The following is a 25,020-nucleotide window of genomic DNA, read 5'->3' on the forward strand; positions in this document are numbered from 1 at the left end:
TGTCAGAAATGTACGTTTCTGAACGTTCTTTGTTGCGTTTACCTTTTTAATAATCTGTCTGTCTCTCTCAAGCCGTTAGAAGTATGGAGATGGCACCTGCGTCGATTTGTTTGTGTTGAATATTTGACGATATCAATTAAATTGACCGAAAACATAATAAACATATTGTTACAAATACTCTCAGCATGGGAGTACCAGCATTCTTCCGCTGGCTAAGCCGCAAATATCCAAGTGTTATTGTCGAATGTATTGAACAGAGGGTAAATAACCTTAACCTAAAAATGTTATGAGAAGTCAGCAATATATACTAATATTTTTCTAATTTTTAGCCAACCGACGTAGATGGACAGCTCGTACACGCAGACTCGTCATTACCAAATCCTAATGGGGTCGAATTTGACAATCTGTATTTGGACATGAATGGAATTATCCATCCTTGTACGCATCCTGAAGACAAGCCGCCTCCAAAGGATGAAGATGAGATGATGGTGGCTATCTTCGAATGTATTGACAGACTGTTCCGCATCGTCCGACCCAGGAAATTGTTGTACATGGCCATCGATGGAGTTGTAAGATTCAGTTGGAATATTTTTCGATGTTTTTATTTTTTCCCGCTTCTTGGTTTTAGCTTGGTTTGTAAATAATTATAGTTGGAAATAATGTAGTAATGTTAACATTTTGTGCAAGATGAAGTTAATATTAAATACCTGTGTCACGACACTATAAGCATATCCTATTAGACAAACACATATCAAATCGAAACACAATATGCTTTTCAAGTAGGCTCAAAAAAAGAGATATTAAATCATCGCGTTACAATATTGAATTAAATGTAAAGCTACCACCGGTGTCAGACAGTATTTAACAATATTTTTAATATTAAAAGACTAAATTAAACTTTTATACCTTAGGCACCCAGAGCTAAGATGAATCAACAAAGGTCCCGTCGATTCAGAGCTTCAAAAGAAACTCAAGAGAAGATTGAGGAGGTAGCTCGCATCAGGTCTGAACTTCAAGTAAAGGGAGCGTATTTACCCCCAGAGAGGCCCAAGGAGGCACACTTTGACTCTAACTGTATTACTCCTGGTACCCCATTCATGGATCGACTAAGCAAATGCTTGCACTATTATATACATGACAGGTATGACTTGAAGTGCTTTTATTTATTTTTGTTTATCTACCATACAGATAATTAAAGATATATACTTAAGACTAAATGTTAATAATTATTTAAATAGTCATTTTTAAGGAAGATTTTAATACTAGACAGATACTTAAGCATACAATAAGATGCAGTAATATAAGATATAAATATAATTATAGATCGAGTTGTGGGCTAATTGTGACGATTAAATTGCTTTTGAAAAGAAAATATTGTGTTATAAATTTTACAGTATAGCTAAAAATAACTAATGCCTCTAGTATTAATAATTAACTTGTGTATATTCTTACTAATCAATAATGGTAAACATTTCTTTCTCAATGTGACGTAAACGAGTCTTAAGCATACTATTTGTAATTGTATATATTGTATTTACTTAATCTATTTAGTAGCTAGTACTTAGATTCCATTGTAATGGTTATGGACTTAGTAGCACATTGCATGGTTTATTTGTTATCAGAATAATATCCATATATAATAAATTCAAGCTCAGCTAATACGTCCGGTTGAATGTTTAACTATTTGCAAAACTAAACTTATAGTTATTTTTGTTAGGTTAAACAATGATCCAGGATGGAAGGGAGTTAAGGTGATATTATCTGACGCTAATGTTCCCGGGGAAGGGGAACACAAGATTATGGACTACATTAGAAGACAAAGAGGTTTGTGAAATTAATTAATAAGATTTTTATTAGACCTCCGTGCTCGAGTGGTGTGTACACCGGTTTTCATGGGTATGCCACTTGAGGACACGGGTTCGATTCCCGGCCGAGACAACGTAGAAAAAGTTCATTAGTTTTCTATGTTGTCTTGGGTCTGGATGTATGTGGTACCGTTGTTACTTCTGATTTTCCATAACACAAGTGCTTTAGCTACTTACATTGGGATCAGAGTAATGTATGTGATGTTGTCCAATATTTATTTATTTATTTATTTATTTATTATAATAGCAATTGTATACAAAGTTCGATAACAGCAATACATGATTGATACGAAATATGAATTCTTTGTTAATATACCTATACTGTTATATTATGTTGCATTCTGAGTTCAAACTCGGAGCAAGCCCTACTGTATTTATATATTTATTTGTTTTTATAATTCACCTCATGCTCGTCACCAAAGGAAAACATTGCGAGGTATGCTGTGGATGAGAATCAGTCATGTGTATTCACCAAACTGCATTGGAGCAGAGAGTTGGATTAAGCTCTAAACCTTCTTCTCAAAAGGAGGCCATTTTCCAATAGCTTAACATTAATAGGCTGTTACTTTACTTTAATAAATACTAAATATACAAAAATAAGTATGAATCTATTAGCTAATATTTAAAAATCTGTCTCCAGCTCAACCAGACCATGACCCAAATACGCAGCATGTATTGTGCGGTGCGGATGCTGATCTTATCATGCTGGGTCTAGCAACACATGAGCCTAACTTCACCATCATCAGGGAGGAGTTCAAACCGAATAAACCTAGACCTTGCGACGTTTGTGGCCAGCTAGGTATTTCTTATTATAATTATAATACTCAATTTATAGAATAATTTGAAAATTAATAATATTGCATTCTTATAACGGCAACATTAACAATTTGAACTAAGTATCTTTTGGATTTTGAATAGTAATTTAATCTGATTTACTTTTATCAGGGCATGAGATGAAGGAATGCACAGGGACTACCCCGGATGCATCTCTAGTTCGTTCAGATCCTGCCTTTGGTAACCAGGACAGCTTCATTTTCGTGCGATTGAGCGTGTTACGAGAATATCTTGAAAAAGTAAGTGTTATTTTTAATAAAAACAATAGTGATACAAAAAATATATTTTGTATGTACATTATTTCACATGTAGAGTTGTTTCTCTCATTTTGTCAATTTTAAGTGCGCGCTGAGCCGAATTTCGTTCTTCAAGGAGCTTCAAGGAGGGATATAGGCTACTTTTTATGTCTTAATATCGGTCGACCAAACCCTAAAACGCGAGCCCAGCCGTTGCCGTCAACTAATATTCTATATACCGTTCAATAATATTTATTGAAAATTGGTGTTTGTTTAATATTGCTCAAAAGTCTGGACGTCGATAGCATAGTACTTGTTTAATTATTATACCAAGCGTTGCAGGCCAATAATAAATGTTATTGTTTTCGGCAGGAGTTGCAGATGCCGAACCTTCCCTTCGCGTACGACTTCGAGCGCGCCCTGGACGACTGGGTGTTCATGTGCTTCTTCGTGGGAAACGATTTCTTGCCGCACTTGCCCAGTCTCGAGATCAGGGAGGGAGCCGTGGATCGACTCGTCAACCTCTACAAGAAGTGCGTCTACAAGACCAGGGTATGTTCGGCCATGCCGCATTGACTTCTTAGGGTTATTTATATATTTTTTAAATGATGCAAGGAAAAGAGAAGAGTTTGTATAATTTTCTTTTTGACTATCATGTATGGTAAATTCTTCCAGTGTAAGATGGCCTATTCACATCTGTTAGGTTTATAAGTGAGTGTTAAAATGTATTGTTAGGACTGTTTTTGATCGACGTGTATCAGCATAAGGAGTTAAACTGCAATATGAATAATTATAATTAATTTTAATATTTGTATAAACTTTTCAGGGTTGGATCACGGATTCGGGCGATGTAAACCTAGACCGCGTTCAAGTTATAATGGACGAGTTGGGTCGCGTCGAGGATGAGATCTTCCGCCGGAGACATCAGAATGAAGTGAGCTTCAAGGCGCGCGAGAAGGCAAAGAAGCAACAGAAGGTCAACTTCAGTTTACTGGAAAATACGCAGTTCGCACCAGCGGTGAGTTGAAAGTGTATTGATTTTATGCTTAAAGAAAGTATCAGTTTAGACTTAAACGCACACAATAGTAAAAGTAATTTAGTAAAAGTAAACCGCTGACGATCTCTTATGGGATATGACGTCACGCCCCCTCTTCGCCGCTACTCTCTACTGTTTTGCTTTGTGTGTGCGTGGATCGTATACTATATACATCATTGCTATATATCATCATTAGAATAACAAGAAAAATATCTATTTTATTCACGAAACTCAGTTTCTTTTTATTTAATTCTACATTTGTCTATTGGTCTTCTTCAATTATAAATTCTGTCACGGCCATCATTCCGATATTTCACGTTTGCCGGACGTCTCGTACCGGCTGGACCTTTTTTTTTAAAGCACAATCAGATTATCCTCTTAATGGTAAGTAATCACAATAAACTATTGATTCTGTTAGAAATTTTACCTCCTGCCATCGTCAATGTGCCGTTAACAAAAGTTCTAATGGTTAGCTAAACTTGTCGTTTAGCGAACCATAATAAGGCATGTTTGTATGTCTATTTGTATAGCATGCCATTATGTATTCGCGAGTAAAGTGACCGTAAAGTGCAGCGCTTAGCATTTTGTTTTAAGGGTACTATGCAATGTGCACTAATAAAAATACATAATTACAAATAGCTCGGAACTGATAATGTCTCTTTTAAATTCCAGCCGCTGGGAAGCGCTTCGAAAACTGTGGAGAACGCTCGCCAAGAAGCCGCTAATATCAGACGTGCGGGCATGGAAGCCGTCGCCCAGGTACGTCCTACTTCCATAATATGTTTTCGTACAAGATATAACAACTTGTAACTTATTTTAAAATTATTCTTTAACATCGAATCATTTATCAAGATATATGCTATTCCATTCGCGTTAAGAGAATTGTGAGTCATCGTTGTCCGCGGCCTAGCCACGCCCCCCGACCGAAGTGGTCATAATAAATGACAAAGTCAAGTTTTATATTCCAACGATAGGAGAAGTTAAACAAATGGTTCTTAAATAACATACCTTTAATTATAATACAACACGATTCCACTCAAGTACCCACGACCGGGGTGCTCTCATGCGATCTATCCGATAACAAAGCAGGAGGGCGGGCAGCGCGGGCGCAAGCGCTCGGCGGCGGAGGCGGGGCTGGGCGGCGCCGACGACGCCGACGCCGACGCCGACGCCGACGCGCACGACGAGGTGCGCCTGTGGGAGGAGGGCTTCAAGGAGCGCTACTACGAGAGCAAGTTCGAGGTGGCGCGCGACAACCTCGAGTTCCGGTGAGCCTCTGTTGCGGTTGTACTCGTCTGAGGATGTGCCGTTGGAAAATATACGAAAAAGATCGAGGGGTTTTAGTGTTTAAAGTATAGAGCTGTGACGTCACTCTTGCATAGATACCGCGTGGCGCTGCAGTACGTGCGCGGCCTGTGCTGGGTGCTCCGGTACTACTACCAGGGCTGCGCCAGCTGGAAGTGGTACTTCCCCTACCACTACGCGCCCTTCGCCTCGGACTTCGTCAACATACAGGGCCTTTCCACGAAGTTCGAGAAGGGCACGCAACCCGTGAGTCCTGTCCCCTTTACGATAGCACTAAAAACAAAATGAACCGTCATGTACTGTATTTCGCTCCGTCATACAACCAGAAGTGTACATGACCTAATTACTGATGAGTTTTGAGAGCGAGAAACTTGCCTTTACATTAAAAAAAAATACTGTTATATAAATTAATTGTGTAATTATTTGTTTTGAAATAAACTAAGATTTTAAGCTTGATATACATAAAATTGAATATAACATACCAAATAAATAAATACAAAGTGTAGTACAGTACAGTGTATCGTGTTCTCGTGCAGTTCCGCCCCCTGGAGCAGCTGATGGGGGTGTTCCCGGCCGCCAGCGCGCAGCACGTGCCGCAGCCCTGGGCCACGCTCATGAGCGACCCCGTGCGTATGCGATATCATTACATTTGTTGTAGTGAACTGCTTGTGACATCCTTCACTGTTATATATATGACTCTTGTTTGTGCCATTCCTCCATCACTATCGTGAGCAAGACGTGCGTGCTGGTCAAGCGTTTAGTACTAATGACTAGTCAAGTTTGTGGCAGCTATTCATGTTTGCTCGTAATTGTATATTGTAATAAATATTTGTACAGATGAGCACTTGCCATCCTTTTTAATCCCACACGTAGGAAAGAGATGGGTATATATTTGAGCCTGTAAACAGCTTCGTGTCCGACAGAATTAAGCAAAGATGTATATTATGATAACAATAATTGGTCGTACATTATATATATTATATTGTAGGGTCCGTAACTAGCTAGCTTAGTTTAATAAAAAGTATGTCCTCATCTTTCACTTTTACATGTCATTGAGATTTAATAGATTGCTAGATCTCACTTCTCACAGATTATATAACAATTTTTAAGAACTTCGTTTTTTTTTTAGTTTTCTCCGATTATCGACTTTTATCCAACGGACTTTAAGATCGATTTGAATGGCAAGAAGTTCGCGTGGCAAGGAGTCGCCCTGCTGCCTTTCGTCGATGAGACGAGACTTTTCAAAGCTCTGGAACCGTATTACAAGGAACTGACGCAAGCGGAAAGTGAGTTTTCTTAAAAAATATATATAGATAATTGGAACGTAGCATATCAGAAATTATTTTCTTTTAAAGATTGTCTGTTTGAATAAAAAAAAAAAACCATATACAATATTAAGATATAGCTGTGTTTCTTTATCCGGTTCTTCTCAGGTCAGGGTAGTTGCTTTTCCGGACCAGTGGTACTGTTTACTTTGATAACCTATAAGTGTATTGTAAATACACGTATATTTTCAATAAAATACCATGATTTTATTTTATTTGAGGCAAAAAGTAAATCAATATTTACTAAAGTTTTAAAACTTTTTTTTTAAATTATATATATATTTATTTATAAAACTATTATATTCTAAAATATATAAAAATTGCAACTAAACATATTTACCTTTTTGCGTACACTACATTGTACAGTTGGCACAACAATGTTTTTTAGGTTTTCCCTGCTTCATTGCTTATCATAAATTTATCGTCCGCAGAACAACGTAACACCAAAGGCCACGACCGCCTGTACGTGTCTCCCGCCAACAAGTGTTACGACTTCCTGTTGGCGCTGTACACGGAGGCCGGTGACGACCTGCGGAGACTCATCGAGGCCGACCAGCGATACCCCTTCCGCTGCGAGGGGGTAAGGGGGGACGTCATGCTCAGCGCCGACAACGTTCGCACGGGCGGGTGAGTCCAACAGCAAGCTATCACCTCGGAAACGTTATTGCAAACGTTTGAGGAGAAATTCTTAACATTTTGGAAAATCTGTGGATTAGTAAAGATTGTCGAAAAATTAAAAGTACACGAATGAACCGTGCAGGCAGCTGTCGTCGCCGGTGATCGGGCTGAGTCCGGTGCTGGACAACCGCGTGGTGTGCGCGCGGTACCAGGACCCGCAGTTCCCGGACGAGTTCGTGTTCCCGGCGAGGCGCCTGCGCGGGGCCGTGGAGCCCGTGCGGGTGCTCAAGCCGGGCAACCTGTCCCACGAGCAGAACAGGAACTGGAGGCCGCAGATCGGTGAGCATCGTCGTCTCACTGCTCTCGATGTATTCATTCGTGCATAGCCGATTCAGTGTTTCGATATTTCTTAATACTTTTCAAATATAAAGATGAACTGGGCCGTTTAAGATCTGTTTACTATACAAATTAGGCTCAAAAACAAGCATCTGTCTATTCCAATGGCGATTAGAGCAGGTCAGCCAATAAGTGTCGGTGTGGTGATATGGATGTGCGTGTGCAGGCATGGTGCGCTCCAGCAGCCAGGCGTCGCTGGAGGCGGCCGGCCACCGCATGCTGGGGCACTCGCTGCCGCGCGCCGCCTACGCCTCCGTGCCGCCGCCGCACAGTCAGTATCCGCACGCACGCACGCACGCACGCACGCACGCACGCACGCACGCACGCACGCACACACGTACACACGCACGCACGCACGCATATACAAAGTTTCTAAACAGTGCAGCCGCTCATACAATGTTCACTCATTGCGACTACTGATATTACCTTTCTCTCACATTTCTAACGTTCGCACAGCTTCGTTGCAACGTTACTGGTTAGTGCTGTATTATAATGTTGCTTCCTAACATTATTAAAAAGTGCACACATTTAGTTTTTGATAGTAACCAAAACTAATTATTTATTATAAACAATTTCGTATCCTCGATTATGGACTGCTTAAATTGTCATTATTTTTCCTGTAGAGTTTAAAAAATTGTGAAGAATCCTAATCTAACAATACAATTTCATAAATACCTTAAATATAGAAATGCAGATCATTTACACGTACTAAAAATAGAAAGGGACCTAAAATTTATCCTTGTGGAACACCCGTTTTTAGTACAGATTCAGAAGACTCTATCATGAACACTAGTTAAACTCTTCAACTTAAGTATGAAGCAATGGTATTAACAAAAGTTTTACCTTAAACACCGTAATATTTTAACTTATATGCACGCGTTTCGTGTTCTTAAGTATCAAATGCTTTAGACAAATCTCCGAATACTCCACAAGAGCAGTTGTCGAGCGATATGTCGCTATGATTGTTTATCATTTGTACCGAAATAGAAGGTGATATTAAATGTTTTTTTCAAACGTTTAACTCGAAGATGGAAGTATAGAAATGTGTATTGTAATTACTGGGATAACTTCTGTTTCCAATTTTAAAGAGTGGAAAAACAACTACATTTTAATACATTCGGAAACCCGTGTCCAAATATACGCTGAAATGTCCAGGCTGTTTCAAATAACTAAAATATAATTATCATTGTACATGGAAAATGGTTAAAAAAAAAATATATATATATATCCCGTTGAGTTTCTTTCGCCGGTTCTTCTCAGGTCTGAGGTGCTAAATTCCGAACCGGTGGTAGATTTTTGCCAATCAATAAGCAAGTGTAAACACTTCTATATTGAATAAAGATTTTTGACTTTGACTTTGACTTGACGGAGCAATATCATATATGATGCTATTCATTCATTACATGTGCTTACAGAATGTGTCAGTAGGTCAGTTTTTTAATATTACGGATAATAAATACTTTTATAACATATATTCTTAAGACCGTTTCGAATGAACAATCAATACCGCATTTAGAAACATTATTATTTAATCATTTGACATTTATGGTGAACGTCTTTTCCAATCACGAAAAAAAAAAGCGTTTCGAACGTCGATGAGGCTAAAATCAATGTTGATATAAGTACTTAAGTGGTATGTGGTGGTTGTATTATAAATAAGGACATATTAATCGAGAACTGTTTGTAGTGTTCAATATAGCTGAGCTGTTAGTAAATCACATTGAATACGTAAATCTAAGGTTTATCATTATTGCTTTTTCGATTGGAATAGACTGTCAATATATAGATCTATTAACTCACGAAGGTGCGCGTGTTAAATTATAAGAAATATAATATAATTTATGTTTTTGTTGCTGTCTTTACTCGTTTAATGCAGTCGTCTCACGCACACTACGACATCTTGTGAGCACGAGCGTCACCCGCACTGGTGCGCGCCGATAATTTAGCTCCAAAGAACATAACGGGTTTCTTTTGAAGCGAAACTTAACTTATTTTGGCTACATTCATACATTTAATTTTGTTTTGTCGGACACGTTTTTTTTTTTGCAATTCCGTATACAAAATGCACAAACGGCAATATTCCAGTTCTATTGAAAATGTCTTTCCGAAAAAATATACAGCGGTCAGTTTTGCAGATCCTTTTTATTGGATACGTTTATACGTACGAGTTCATACACAGGAAAGTTTTCCGATTTCAGTAAAAACACAACCCGATGCGTCAAAAACGTTCCCTTAAATACATACATAACGTTTTGCGACGGATCCGTTCAAAACGATCCCGTGAATACGGACTTAAATGTATTTCGTTTTTTTTTTTTTTTAATATTGAACTTGTCTAGCTGTAATTCCTTCCTATTTGGGTGTGTTGGAAGAATTCTCTTCAAGGTGCCAAGGTGCCTGAATATTAATTTATCTTTGATATGTTTTGTGTGTATGTTTTATTTTTCTGGTTTGTACAATAAAGTGTTATTATATAAATATGGCAAATGGGCCACCTGATGGTATGAGGTCACCATCGCCATGGTGCTGATTTTGGACAAATTATGCCCATTCCTTACTCTAACTCACGATTCGCTGTAGAATAGTATGTTGCGTGGGGATTACTTATCCCAACCAAGTAAAAGCTTCGTTCGTAATGATCGGTTGATTAGTTAAGACGTAAAAGTGTAACAAACAAACAAATAAAGACATTCCTTGTCATAAGAAATTTTATATCGCGTTCGGGATTGGTCCATTTTTGTTTTAACTAAAAAAAAAAAAACGGACCCTTCTATATATGAAGTATAAATAAAGCTTATAATTACGTCAATCCGCGAGCGTCGCGGTGGGGAGGTCACGTGACGCAATTATGTACAGGAAGTGATGTGACGGGCTGTTTGGTCGAAAACAAAACGATCGTTTGACTGCATCTGATTGATATTCCTTAGTAGAGACTGCTTCGTTGGTCTATTGGTTAGACGAAGCTGCAGATCCTGATGTCCTAGTTTCAAACCCAGGTCGTGCCTATAAAAAGTTATTGGGACTCTGAAAATTCGAAGTAGTTTCCGTGCCTTTGAAAACATGTAAAGCCTCTTGTCGATCGTGACGGATTTGTCGTCCCATCGAATTATGAATACGAGATATAAGGGAGTAGACCTGTGCTCGACTAATCTGCGAAGTTAGCTGATCTCGTTTGAGATTGGTCGCAGTTGTCGAATTCAGGTCACGCCGTCATCACCATTGCGTATGTTCTGAGTATATAATGGGGTTATTTATATGGGTGTTCAATTAAGATATTGTCCGTGAAAGTACGTATTCTTTATATAATAAGTGGAACACGAGCTGGCGGCTGACTTGATAGAAAGTGTTTTTTTTTATTGAATACGTAACTGGACTAGAAAATAGACCACTTGATGGTAAGTGGTCACCACCGCCAATGGACATTTTCGTTATAGGAAATATTAACTATACCTTACATCTCAAATGCGTGACCAACCTTGAGTTGAGACCAAAGAGGTTAGGTCCCCCGTCCTTGTAGTTAAACTTACTCACCCTTCCAATCGAAACACCGGGCCCGGTGGTACCTTCCCAAATAGACTTGCACAGAGCCCTACCGCCACGTAAATTATCACTAGCATTGACCATGGAAATTTAACAGTATAACTACTTTAACTTTAGAAGTAAAAAGCTATGAATGTGAGTAGTTCAGGGAATAGTGTTGTATTATAAATAGAGATCAGAGTTTCTTTCGCCGGTTCTTCTCAGGTCAGGGTGTTCCTTTTTCCGAACCGGTGGTAGTTTTTAATTTGACCATCAATAAGTAAGTGTAATGCTTCTATGTTGAATATAGGAATTTGAGTTTGAGTTTGAGAGATATATAAATCAAGAATATATGTTTACATAATATAGCAGAGCTATTAGTAAATCTCATTTAAATATATAAATCTTAAGTTCGTTTAGCTTTTCTCCTGACGGTAGTAGTCTATACGAGTAAGTCTATGTTAGGATTTTTTTTATTTAGGGTTATTTACGATATTATTCATTTGGGTATGCTACTTCGACTTTAGTTACTTTAAAATATATTTATACAGTTGGTGTAGGTAGGCGAATGGCCAAACGGGTCTCCTGGTGGTAAGTAACCACTACCAACCCATAAACATTGACACTTTAAGAAATATTTTCTTTATAGAGATTTATGAATTGCCATCCTCAAGTTAATGTATCTAACATTTTTTTTATTACAATATATAGACTGACTGGTAACTAGGCTACCTGATCGTAAGGTATCAACACCGCTAATAGACACTCGCTTTGTGAAAAATATTAACCGTTCCGTACATAACACCAATACGCCACTAACCTTGGGAGCTAAGATGTTATGATATTTATTATTTGCAATGGGTTAATTTGAAATAACATCTAAAATATAAAAAAAATGATGAAATACAAAATGTCATGTTTTTCTAAATAAGTAACTAATAAATAAAGGTATAAGATTTTATTAAACAGCCTAGCGTAAATGGTTTTAACAATTATTATTTTTTAAATATTTCAATTTAAAACGGTTTGCAGGCGATCGTTTCCTTCCCAAGGTGTGTTATCTAAGAAGTCATTAGTTTTATAATATCCTTTAACACAAATGTTCCTTTTTAATTTTTAAACTGAATAATTTTGAACGTTTTCGCAGATGTAAAAGCGTCTACATTACCCAAAAATAAATATTAATCCTGTGTAGTCGAATAGCCTTCGTACTTAGGGTACGCTTGTTCCGAGCCGAGATGGCCCAGTGGTTAGAACGCGTGCATCTTAACCGATGATTTCGGGTTCAAACCCAGGCAGGCACCACTGAAATTTCATGTGCTTAATTTGTGTTTATAAAATTCATCTCGTGCTCGGCGGTGAAGGAAAACATCGTGAGGAAACCTGCATGTGTCTAATTTCAAACGAAATTCTGCCACATGTGTATTCCGCCAACCCGCATTGGAGCAGCGTGGTAGAATATGCTCCAAACCTTCTCCTCAAAGGGAGAGGAGGCCTTTATCCCAGCAGTGGGACATTTACGGGCTGCTAATGCTAATTGTTCCTAGTACTATTAATTTATACGTCACAATTTCTAAAAAACATTATCGGTACCAACTAATAAATTAGGAGAGGTTATTTATTTTAATTTCTATTTGAAAAAATCCACTAAATGTATATAAAATTTATAGCGGAAGATACAGCGCGTGTCAAAGGTCTTAGTATATAATATTATTATTTAAAAAGCGGATTATCATCAGCTTTTATTGTATACTATTGACAAGTCTGAATAATGTTTTAGTACGTGATATCATAATTTGTAGATGAATTGGGCACGGCGCAGTTTTTTAAAGTCTAGCTGACTTAAAGCATAAAAGTTAAGAAAACCTTACTAATACGAGATATTTATATTCTCTCGCAAAGGGGCTCGTAAGAAAAATGCTATGCACATTATCGCCAATTAATTCTATGAAAAATAAATTTTTCCTTATTAAAAAAAAAAATAAGAAAATTTCCAATACAAATTCATTGTTAACGATAACAATTTTGAACCGTATTGTAATAAAAATTAGGTTCAAATAATGAAAACAGAGAACCAATTAGCAGAGACTGCTTTGTCTGGTTGATCGGTCTTTTGTTCAGCTCTCGAAGGCACTAATTAGCGTGCCCCGATGCGAACTGTCGCGGAAACTCGGCTGTTCATTGTCTTTGATAATACGAGATCCGATCGTGTTTTTACATTACTCACGTATTGTGTTTCGATCATTATGCACGAACCCTACCCAGCGAGATCACTAGCGCTAAGAGATGTCTTAATCGTTTGGTCACACACGTGTAGGCCTATCTTTATTTGTAGTTAGTCTTTTGGCGAGCTTAACAGGTGACAGATTCTGAGGTCCTGGTACAAGCCTCACTTAAGGCCGGTAGCGAATGACATCACTATAGGGTAGTTTTTATATATTTTCTGTACAGCTAAAATATATATACTTTTTCTACCACCTTTATCGATTTTAAGACTTTTACATAATATAGCACATGGAACCGTATGGGGACACCATTTCGCTTTTTCGTGAGGAAAGAATTCGTGTATATTATTACCAGAGATACAAGACAATCGAGTTGAATCCATTTTTATAGAAAGTAATGAGTATAAGATCTCTATATCGCACGATTTTAAGCCTGAATATTAAGCCTTTCTCGTCCAGGACAAAGACAGTGCATTCCTCTTGCAGATTAAAAAAATCACAACGTTAATGTACTTTATAAAAATATAAAAAAAATAATAAAAACACAAAAATAGTAATAATGATCAAAACAAAAATAGAACCAATTAATCATAATCAATGTATTATTTATTCCAATGACAATAAAAGCACTTTTGAGTCGTCAAGTTAGTGTTGAATTCAATTTAAAACTACCACCGGTTCGGAAAGTAGATACTACCGAAAAGAACCGGCAAGATACAGTATCAGTGGTTACATTTCCCTCATTTTAATTATAGGGTATGTCAAAAAATCCTGTCTGGAAATCAACAAATACTAAATCCACGTTTTCTTTTATCATGAATATAATCTTGTATTGAGTAATCCTCATTTATCAATGTTCTTCTTTACATGAGATTTGAATTTATTAGTAGGCCAAGTCCAAAATAACTGTGAATGTTCTTATAGAAACGAATTCCGTGCTTCAGGAAGGATGTATTGACTTTGTGAAGTGGGAGATTGGGTGTTATAAATGTAGCTTAATTAATGATAGACGAATACGAAACATTTTTTTAAACATTTATTTCAAACAGGTAGGCGGACCGATCGGCCACCTGACGCTTAGTGGTCACCATCGCCCAAATATATTGGCACTGTAGGAAATATTGACTTTAATCCCTTACATCGCATGCGCTTCCAACTTTGTGATCTGAGGTTTTGTCTCTTGTGACTGTGGTTACACTGGCTCCTTAAAAGCAAAACAAATTTTTGCTGTTTGGCGATAGAATATATGATGAATAAGTGTACCTACCCAGACGGGCTTGCACAAAGACCTACTATGTAAATTGATAGATTGAAACTGTTGATATTATTGCTTTATCACTAAAAATGTAATTGTTTTCTAATGATGGTTATTATACCTTCCATAGGAGCATCGCCAATCGCACATGATATATGGGTAATGTACAAAAAACTTGTATAAAAACATGTGCTCTCATGAGGTCTCAGAATGATGAAACGTTTGCCCAACAATTCTAATTCTGGGCAAAATATTTTTATGAAAAATAAAACAAATGTGATTTTATCCTTTTTACGACAAATATAATTTATTAAACATCCTTATAAATTTAAGTGCACTCTAGTCGTTGTTGTGTCGATTGCGTCTAGAGAAAAAAAGGTCATTAGAAATTGACCGTAGTTTTTGTGAAGCACTTACTTTTATCGGGTAACAATCTCAAAAGACGCAATCAATGGATAAAACTGTTTTGTGTATCCGTTACACAGCGGAACGTGTAATCACTAAACGTACTATACCGACGTCAACAGAAGAAACAGAATTACAAGCAATAATGCCGCTGAATAGAATCTATTATATAAAATAAGAAATTCAAATTGGCCTATCGTCCCGCGATGCATTGACGTGTAATAGCGCGCGAAAGCAAACAGGAAGTACGAAGGGACGCCATTGTCCGACGCAGTGTCGCCAACTATGAAAATAATAATTATCGGGGGTTGCGAGCACAATGGGCGCGATTTTTTTTTTAAATAACGGGTCGATCGGCTCAAGTGCTTCCTATTATCCGGTTGGAGAGGATTACGCTACAGTATCGTGTTTTTTTATATATAGTACTTTTTTATCGCCTTTATCCAGGTGTCGAAGGCGTTTTAATACTTTTTGGTTACTTTTCGTTTTTTTTTTTAATCTGTTAAGACATCTCTCAACCTCTTTGATGTTATAAATGTTTTTATAATTTATATTTTAAAGTGCAATCGGAAGTATTAAGCTTTTTACTATAAATTAAGTCATTGAGAGAAAAAAATAGATATTTCCTAGTGTTTAATGTTATATATTCGCTACTCGTCCCGACTTCGCTCGGCTATGTTAGAGATTCTGTCGTACATTTATACTCGGCTTCTATTAATCGTACCGTGGTATATAACCTTCCTCTATAAACGCTCTATCTAACACTGAAACTGATTTTATAAAATCGGACCAGTAGTTTCTTAAATTAGACCTTATAGCCAAACAAACTCCGTTTTTTATAATATTAGTATAGATGAAAAATAATTTGTCAATTGGTACGTGAGCTCCATTTTTATTTGGTGGGTCTCGTCTGGGTAGTTACATAGTATTGTTGGGTTCCGGTTGTGAGTGGTGGGCGAAGGACGAGTGTGCCAGCGTAGCTACAGGCACAAGAGACATAACCCCAAGGTTGGTGACAGAGTTACGTTGTAAGGGTGGTTTAATATTTCTTACGTTGCCAATGTTAATGGACGGTTATCGACACTTACGATCAGGTGATCGATTCGCTTGAAAAGTTTTTGGATTTTCTATCATGAAGTTCTGAGTAGCAGCCAGTATTCTCAAATTTCGCAGAAACTTCTTCACCTCGAAAAGCCTTCAGTAACGCATCTGTACTTGTATAAAACACATTCTAAGAAAAAAAATTATGTTGATAATTATCGTTAAAATTTGTCCGAATTCTGAGTGTCTCACTAAAATTTTAAATTAACAAAAGAATGTTAAATTAGTAACCTTATATGTCAATTTTATTTCTTTAGTATTTTAACTTTTACTGTTTTCATTTTTTTTATCTTAACTGTGTTTAAATACTTTTCGTTTTATCGTGTATGCTGTGGTCTTAAGGAGCACACAAATCAAAAACTTGCATTGATTAATATTGTGAATACTTATTTTGTGTATATCTTTTGTCCGAGACTCGTAAATAAATAAATAAAAGATAAATACAGCGATTTATAATAACGCAAGTCTTGCCCAGCTTTGGGATAAAGGGCTATTCCACTACGCTTTCCTTATTACCATTGATGCGTCTTATTACCACTCAGTGCAAGCTCTTTTTTTTAATCACAACCTACAGAGGCCCTCGACTTGACTTCCAATTAATCTCTCTTTAGACTTCAATTAAACCTAAAGCAAACAAAGCTGTTATCGGAGTCCTTATTACTAAAGCAATAAATATTATATTCGTTTGTGTAAACACGGCGAGTGGTTGACGGTGGGGGGCGGCACGTGGCCTAATTATACACACCCCCGAACTACGCGTTTCTTTAATTGAATACGATTATTTGATTTTTAAATTGACGTGTCTATAAATATACGAATTCAATCTGTACTGTTGTTTAAAGCGCTATTCGCGTGGATAAGTTTCCTTTGTTAAATTCTAAGCCCTAGGTACTATTTTGTAAGAAGTTATAAATGTTGGAAATCAACTTACGATTTTGAAGTTCGAGTCTTTGAATGTACTTAATACGTACTAGTTATTGCTATCAGTCATTGCGTTTTAGAACAAAGTTCGGTTAGTCGTCAAATGTTAGGTGCAAAATAGCCATGTACTTCCTTGAAGTTCAAACTTGCTTCATACCAAATTCATGAAACGGGTTTATTGTTTTGGCCGCGTTACAAACAGACTTTCGAATTTATAATATTCGTATATATGTATAAGTCAATATCGTATATCAATTTCCGATATTTCACGACCGTGTTCAGCTGTGAGTTTAGTGTTTATCTAGGTTCTTACAGGGAAGCTCGACCATCATCAGATGGTACATAGAAGGCATTAGCTGTTCCATTATTGCTGAAGTCATGTTAAGTAAGGTATCTAGTATATCTTATGGAAATAAATCATAAGACGTACTAGTGAATTAGTGTTGTTGTTTTAAGTTGATTTGAAAACAGGACTAACAAACATGTCTGTCTGACCTCTTCATATTTATACCCGTATCTTTTATTTATTTCGATTTATGTTTGTGAATTTCGTATTGAAATTTCAGATAATTTGATAAATTTGATACCCACACCCCATCGTTGTAAAACTAAAGTATTACAAGTCTTCGTAAAATCGAACTGGTATGTGCGATTTTAGGAATATTTTGTAATTTATTGACAAAATAAATAATATATTTTTAATCTACTTAAAGTTATCTTATAAGTAAAGCCTATGAATTTATTCGTCTATTACGTAATTGAATAAAAAGCAAGGAGTTATTATTTGCTGGATCTCGTGTAGTAATAATACAATTATAATTTTTTTTTTTCTTAAGAATAGGTGCTAATTTTCTAGCCTATTTTCCTCGGAAAAATTACTTTCGTAAATAGTGTTGCGATTTAAAAGTTCCTATTCATAAAAGTATTCGAAGAGAAATATTTTTATTCGATTCGAACTCGAATTTCAGCTCCATACATACTTACAAACCTGAAAATTACCTTGTAGAAACGCAATCAATGAAGCGCCGCATCTTCATTAGTTCACCTTAAATAGTTTGCTCTTTCTATATATAAATGTCAAACAATAGTATAGTACTGACGTACATCTCGTCAGCTCGCACGTCACTCGCTATCTCGGCTTCAGAAATGATCCCTAAAAACTGTTATTTCGCTGTTATGCTTCGGCCTCGGTGGCTTACGCTCTTGAGCACGCGCGACGGCACCGACTCTAATTATTGCGAGTTCCAGGTTCCCTGCCACGGTCGAGTGGCCGCCGTGGCGTCTCGTTTATTTTCCATTTTTTTTTTCTTAGCAAGAAATTGTCGAGTGTCTAGTGACGAACTCGGCATGTCGAGAGCCGATCCGCGTTCAAGATGATAGGCGACTTTGTTCTGACTTTGTATTAATTTAAAGCAAATGAGGGTTTTTGATATATGTGTGGGAATGTTCCGAGCTTTGAGCGACGTGCTTTAGTGATAACGTTTAAGCGATTTGATTCACACCGTTTTAAATTTTAGTTATTTTTATAGGGTTTGCGATGATGACGACTATTAGTAGATAAAATATTCTCAGTCTTTCTTTTTGGTTTTTATTAATGATCAAAAATTAGTCTTTATAACCCTAGACTGCCCTTTACCAGAATACTGATACGCCCATGTTCTTTGATCTAAGTAATAGAGAAACTGAATAGATCATTACACGTAAGCACCAACAACTATAAATATATAATTTATAAACGTCGTATTAAACAATGGCTACAAATTAATACTGCCATCTAGCTAGCCACCATCCATCAACTTTTTCATGATACTCAATGTGAGAAGTTACAAATATCGAGATAGCATTTCGCAGGCCGTTAGCGTACCGGTGCACCTGAAATGAAATTAAAACGAAAGATAAATTTAATTGCCAAAAAAACAAATCTACGAGCAGGAATACGCTATCACGATAGACTCGCTATGAGACCGCTTATAAAATACATGTGAAAGTATATTCATACGTTGCCTTGAGTATTTCCCTCCTTCGCCTGTCGGGCGTCCTTGGTATAATTTTGGCGCGAACGTGACGCCGCCATTGCTCTTATTTGCGACGCTTTCACGCGATGAATGTGTCGCGCCGGCGTCCATTAGGTGCCTATTATGTGTGTTCCGACGACGACGCTTATTTTTTTTTTTTAGTATTGCTATACATAGCTCCGATGAAAGCAAACATCGGCTTTAAAATTTGGCAGCCTTTAAAACTTTGCGGTTCAAAGAAATTGGTAGACATCGACGGTATATATGTAATAATTCATGCGAGTCGAGTCGGGTGAAGCAAATTGTAGGGTTCTGTAGTCATTCATATATTATTAAATATAAACTTACATATATGTATGTATCGTTCGGGCCATATGATATAAATATTATAAAGGAAAGCAAATATGTTTTCTCAGTTTTTATTTTTCGTAGATTGTTATTAGATTTTAGGGTTTAAATAATCCTGAACATGCTATCGTCCATTTCATATATGTATATTTATGATACATAAATAAATGATTATTGAAATTGTAATGTTGTAATCTAAAACGTGACCAACAGACATGTTGATTTACTTTGGTTTATTATGTAGGGGTATGAAGTTAATTTGTTTTATATCATATAAATAAAATCTACGCCCAGGTTTAGTCTTTATTATTGCTTATACTACGGGCACGTTGTATTCAACACATCCGTGACACTTCGTTAACACATAAAAAGTAAATATACCACGAACGTAAATAATACCATTGCACCTTAACTAAGTTTTAAAATTCGTCCAAATTGAAAATTCCATTTATACACATGAAGCTTACATAAAAAATTGTACGGTACGTTATAATGAAGGCAGTAGCATAGATCCTCGCCCCACGTTGGGCGCCAACTCCGACAATGGCACCTAATGGCGACGCCTCGTTACGCACTCGGAGCGAGAGCATAATTATAAATGGCAAGAACTCCAGGCGAGTGAGGACTATCTGAATTATCACGTGCCTTTTAAAGATTAACTAGGCGCTGCGAATGCTCGCGCGTGAGAGTAATCAACTGAGATGTGTAGAGTGTAATGATGTCTCGGATAGTGTGAAAAATGTACGAAAAAAGTCATTTCGAAAACGTGAATTTCACGACTCGAAATGTTAGCAAATACGGATAGACGACATTAATACACAGTATTAACGTCTAAACAATCGAATAATAGTTAAGTCATTTGCTGACTGATCTAAGAACGCATGTACTCGTTATATTTTAACTCTGAAAGCCGCACTCGTCAGCGCCGTTAAAACCATACGAGTGTTTGAACGAAGCTTTGTTTGTAGTAGCGCTAAGCTTAAAGTAAGCTATCGGTTGAGTCGCGGGTCTATCGCGGGAAATCCTTTTAGATCCAAAACTTTGTACAGACCTCCCACTCCCTGACTCTTTGGAATAAGCCGTTTTTAACGCAGCGATAGAAGGAGCTGGATATGAATCGAATATTTGTAATTGAAATTGGTTCGAATATCGATAAAAGACTTGTTTTTACAAAATATAAAATATTCGTATCGTAATTACACTTGCAAAAAAAATTTTAACGACTATCGTCATTTAGTATATAATAACAGTAAATTTAAATGGTTAACTTTCTTTTATTTTATAATAATTACTAACAAATTTAGGACAATATTATTTTTTAACGTATTATGTATTATACCTTTAAATGTCTTGATGTAAACGCTGAGATATTTCTCGTTACTTTGAGGTTGACTTTACTTATATGTGTACTGCAAAAGGTGTTAACATATTTATTTTATACGGTTTACTAATAAACATTTACTCCAAACATAAGAAAAAAAAATACTAAGTTCATTGAAATTACTAAATTTAGTATTATATTTATCTATTAGAAGGTTTCTCGGAATTATTTAAAATATTAGCTAATTTCGTCAAAGATATGATTATTACATTATTGATTCTAAATTAATATCAAAAGTGTTCTTATGTTAAAATTATTGAGTTAAAAAAAGCAGAAAAATAGGATAATGTTAAAATATTATGAGTGATAGCGAGCTGCCTAAATTAAGAATTATAATTTACCTGTTCTCTGATTGTTGGGAAATTCGTCGCACCAATTCGAGATAATAAATGTTGATGTTATTAATGATTTCGCTCGCGTGTTTGGACTGCTTGGTCCATTACAAAATGTCTTAGACAGTCAGTCTGAACATGTTACCTCCTCAGAGTTGGTAAACTGGTCCACTCGTCCTTCGCACCTGAATACAATAATATGAATCCTGCTCAGAGGCATGTAGGTCGAGTGGTGTACCAGGCAGTACACATGTGTTCCTACAAACAAGAAATTATCGTTAAATGTTTTCTTTGACGAGGTGTCATCACAGCCGTTCGAGTGGCTCTTTAATCATATACATAATAACCTTTCACACCGTTCGCTCACCTCATAAATGAAACATAAAGCCGCTTCACACGTCCCTAGATCCGCGCGCAAGATATTAGTGCATCACAAAGCGAACGATTAAACACTCGTCGACGGTTTCACACGGGTTGGCTCCGTGCGATTTGCAAGCGGTTTTAAGCAGTCGAGTGTTGCGTCGCGTTTTGTGTTTACGAGAGCTGGTACGCCTTATGTTTACTCGTCAAAAGTCAGATTTCGTAGGTCGTGCACGAGGCGCGGCTATTCAGGACAGTCGAAATGTGAACACGTTCACAGAACGGCTTACATGAGTGACCGGGTGCCTTTGAATGTGTGCGTCGTGTATTATATATCATTATTTATCATTGTGTGTCATTTATAAATGTAAATACAAACTGGGAAATAATAATACGTAAAAACTATTCACTATTTTTTTATTTATGGATTTATTGATTTCTTAAATACTTTGAAAGCATAATTACGTCCGTCGTCAGTGTTTAGTTTATAATTAAGTTTGATTTAAAACCAATCTACCGTATCCAATGTCAATACGGTTCAATAAATTTGTTTTATTTATATTTTTCTATTGTTACAGATCGTTCACAATCGTTTGGGCCTCACCGAGGCGGATACGTGCCGCATCAAGCGTCCCACAACAATCAAGGTTACAGCCGATCCGGCTACCAGCCCAGTCAAGACAGATACGGTTCAAATCAAGACAGATACGGTTCAAACCAAGACAGATATGGCTCAAACCAAGATAGGTACAGCTCGAACCAAGGTTACCGACAGAACCAAGGTTCGCACGGCAGATCGTATTCCCATAATCAGGGTCACGGGTATTCCTCAACACAAAACAAATACAGCGGCCACCAGGGACACCATCAAAGACAGGGAAGTGACCAGCATGGGCCGTCCAGCCACGGGCAGGGGAGCGGATACAACAGTCAAAGGCCAAACTCTGGTTCAAACAGATACCAGGGTAACTCGACGTGGCGCTGAATGACGAGTATTTAAAAAAAAAGAGTTAATATTAATTAAATTTAGAATTTTCTAGAAGACGAAATTTTGGCAGATTACAAACATGGTAAAGTAAATTGGTAGTAAATGAAAGAAAAGCTTGTAATATAAGTCACGTACTATATTGTTCATATCTCAGTACATTGGTGGCAATGTTGCCACTATGACTTTTTCGTGTTGCCAATGTTGCATAAAATCAACGTCTTATCCCTTATAATTACGGAATAAAATAACTTCTATAGAAGATAACTTTTCCTGTAGAAATAAATAATGTGACTCAGTGCGGTACACCAAGAATACTGCTGCGCTATACTGTGAGAACTCACTTCGTAAATCAATCGTGTAATATTGAAAAAGGACTTTTGCTCGTGTAATGTTTTTTTTTTTAATTTTTACAATTATTATAACAGTAAATGTCGCATAATGTCCTCCGGTGAGATTCGAGTTTGTACTTACAGAATAAACCTGCTGATCTCAACTTGGAAATATACTCGATGTTTATATATAGACATAGTACTTGCGTACTGTTTTTATAGATTTCGTTGACATAATTTCAACTTTGTTTATATTTCATGGTTTTTTTTTTTCGACAATTACAATATAATGTACTTTTGACGCCGGCTCATCCAGTTCTCACTTTAAACAATAAAATATAAGTATTTACATAATATACTTTTAATATACGAAAGAAAGTTAAAAGCACTTCAGTTTTTTTTATTTCTAGTATAATATTTTTTTATAAAAGAATGTATTGCGCGTGACAAAAGTTATAAATAAAACGTTTATATGTAAAATCTATAGTGAATTGATACGTGGTACAGTCAGCATTAAAAGCTGGAAGTTGCCAAAAATCAGTGTTGTATCAAAATATATGATCAATTTCTGTAAAGCATTTTCAAATTACCTCTTTAAAAGGTACTCCTACATGATATTGATGGAAGAGTTAAGTGGTAGTTTCTGTGGTATTACCTACTCAGTCGGGCTGTTCCCCCATTTAATTCAATGTTAGTGTTCAGTGTAATTAGGGATAAAATATCTTAAATGGTATAGTTAGTGTCCCGTGTAAAATATAAGAATTGTCTCATGAGTCTTTAATGTCTATATGACTAATATGGCTATATGGCATATATGGCGAAGGCTTAAACTTCTTACACTGCCGACGTCGAAAGAGTTAAAGGTCCATCAAGCCGTTTACCCAACGAAATGCGAAATCAAATCTGTTAAGTCTGAAAGAATATTCTAGATATTGACTTTTTAGCGCGAAAAATGTTCTTGAACATTATCGTAAATTAATTAGTTAGTAAATTATATCATGATAAATAATTTAAATTTGATTTAACGACAATATTCATTGTAATTATTTTACTTATTAGTAAATTATATTTGGAACACGAATCATTATTTTGTGAGATTATGTAAAGTTACCACCGATTCGGAATGTAGATTCTACTTAAAAGTATCATTAAAAAACTCAGTGTAAGTGTAGCGTATAGTTTATTCCAAACACAAGAGTAAAGCATGATAAACAACTGTGAATCGATTGACGCGCTGTCATTGGTTGAAATCTTGAAAATCTTGTATCATAGAGATACTCATCATGGATTCGCAAAAAATTGCTTCTAGAATGTTGCATTGGGTAGAATTAAACTGTATAAGAGCATGAGCCATCCGCAATCTAAGGTTTGTTTAACTTTACTCGTTCTTCGATTGGAATATATTTTGTATTTCTGCCAATTATAGATATGACGTCACGTCCTGGGACAGCATTTGATGAATGACGTCTATTCATACATATCACGTGATCTGATATTGACCGAAGAATGACGATAGAAATCGCTTCGATTCGAATAAGGCCTGCTACTAAATTCCAGTAAAGATTCGTTTTGATTACAGACAGTATCATTGTATAATTGACGTTTGCAATTTTATTTTGAACACTATTTGTGTTTGTGTGTGTGTGTTTTTCATACATTTACCGTACCATCTGTTATAAACTTATCCACATTATGGCAGCATGGTGGTATTAGATCCAAACCTTCTCAAAAGGAGGGAGGCTTTTGCCCAACAGTGACATTTACAGGATCTGACCACGTAAGCGAAACGAAACGTTAATTGCATATATAAGGCCGCTGTTATGTATTAAGAGTAATATCAAAGACATTTTCAGCCAATAGTCGTAACATCGCCAGTACTAACTCAAGTTATATAAACTTAGTACCCAAGGTTTCGCATTGGCGATGTAGAGGATAGTTAATATTCCTTACAGCGCCAAGGTCTATGGGCGGTGGTGACCACTTACTATCCAATGGCCCATCTAGCAGATTGCCTACTGATATCAGATAAAAAAATATATATAAACAGTTATGGACTGACGACCAGTGTTGCTATATTTCAACTATCGACATACTATTTTTTGATCGTGTAATATTTCAAATAAAAATAAAAATAATTTAGTTAACGTCGCAGATATTTTTTTTAGTATGTAAAATAATTTCTATGTATAAATTGCTATAATTAGTACGGTTTACGGTTTTATATGG

At 36.4% G+C, this 25,020-nt stretch overlaps 1 protein-coding gene across 2 annotated transcripts; it reads left to right on the top strand.

Moving 5' to 3' along the window:
• Nucleotides 1-90: 90 nt before the first annotated feature.
• On the top strand, nt 91-25,020 carry LOC125070844 (5'-3' exoribonuclease 2 homolog). 2 transcript variants are annotated; one of them, XM_047680832.1, is made up of 17 exons: nt 91-260; nt 330-569; nt 912-1,141; nt 1,718-1,824; nt 2,506-2,664; nt 2,811-2,938; nt 3,308-3,487; nt 3,762-3,953; nt 4,644-4,730; nt 5,058-5,239; nt 5,354-5,522; nt 5,813-5,902; nt 6,406-6,562; nt 7,033-7,228; nt 7,362-7,558; nt 7,782-7,886; nt 22,056-25,020. In XM_047680832.1, the coding sequence occupies exons 1-17, from the start codon at nt 186-188 to the stop codon at nt 22,460-22,462; spliced, it is 2,901 nt and encodes a 966-aa protein (XP_047536788.1). In that variant the 5' UTR covers nt 91-185; the 3' UTR covers nt 22,463-25,020. The 2 variants fall into 2 exon arrangements, with proteins under 2 accessions (XP_047536788.1, XP_047536789.1); XM_047680833.1 differs by having other exon boundaries at nt 5,061-5,239.

The sequence above is a fragment of the Vanessa atalanta genome, chromosome 18 (assembly GCF_905147765.1).
Source record: "Vanessa atalanta chromosome 18, ilVanAtal1.2, whole genome shotgun sequence".
Lineage (NCBI taxonomy): Eukaryota > Metazoa > Arthropoda > Insecta > Lepidoptera > Nymphalidae > Vanessa > Vanessa atalanta.

Excerpts from the sequence above, each read along its gene's own strand:
- LOC125070844 (XM_047680832.1), top strand. The coding sequence starts at position 186 with ATGGGAGTACCAGCATTCTTCCGCTGGCTAAGCCGCAAATATCCAAGT. Across the intron at positions 3,488-3,761 it reads AGTGCGTCTACAAGACCAGG|GGTTGGATCACGGATTCGGG; the intron begins GTATGTTCGGCC and ends TAAACTTTTCAG. Across the intron at positions 6,563-7,032 it reads GGAACTGACGCAAGCGGAAA|AACAACGTAACACCAAAGGC; the intron begins GTGAGTTTTCTT and ends TATCGTCCGCAG.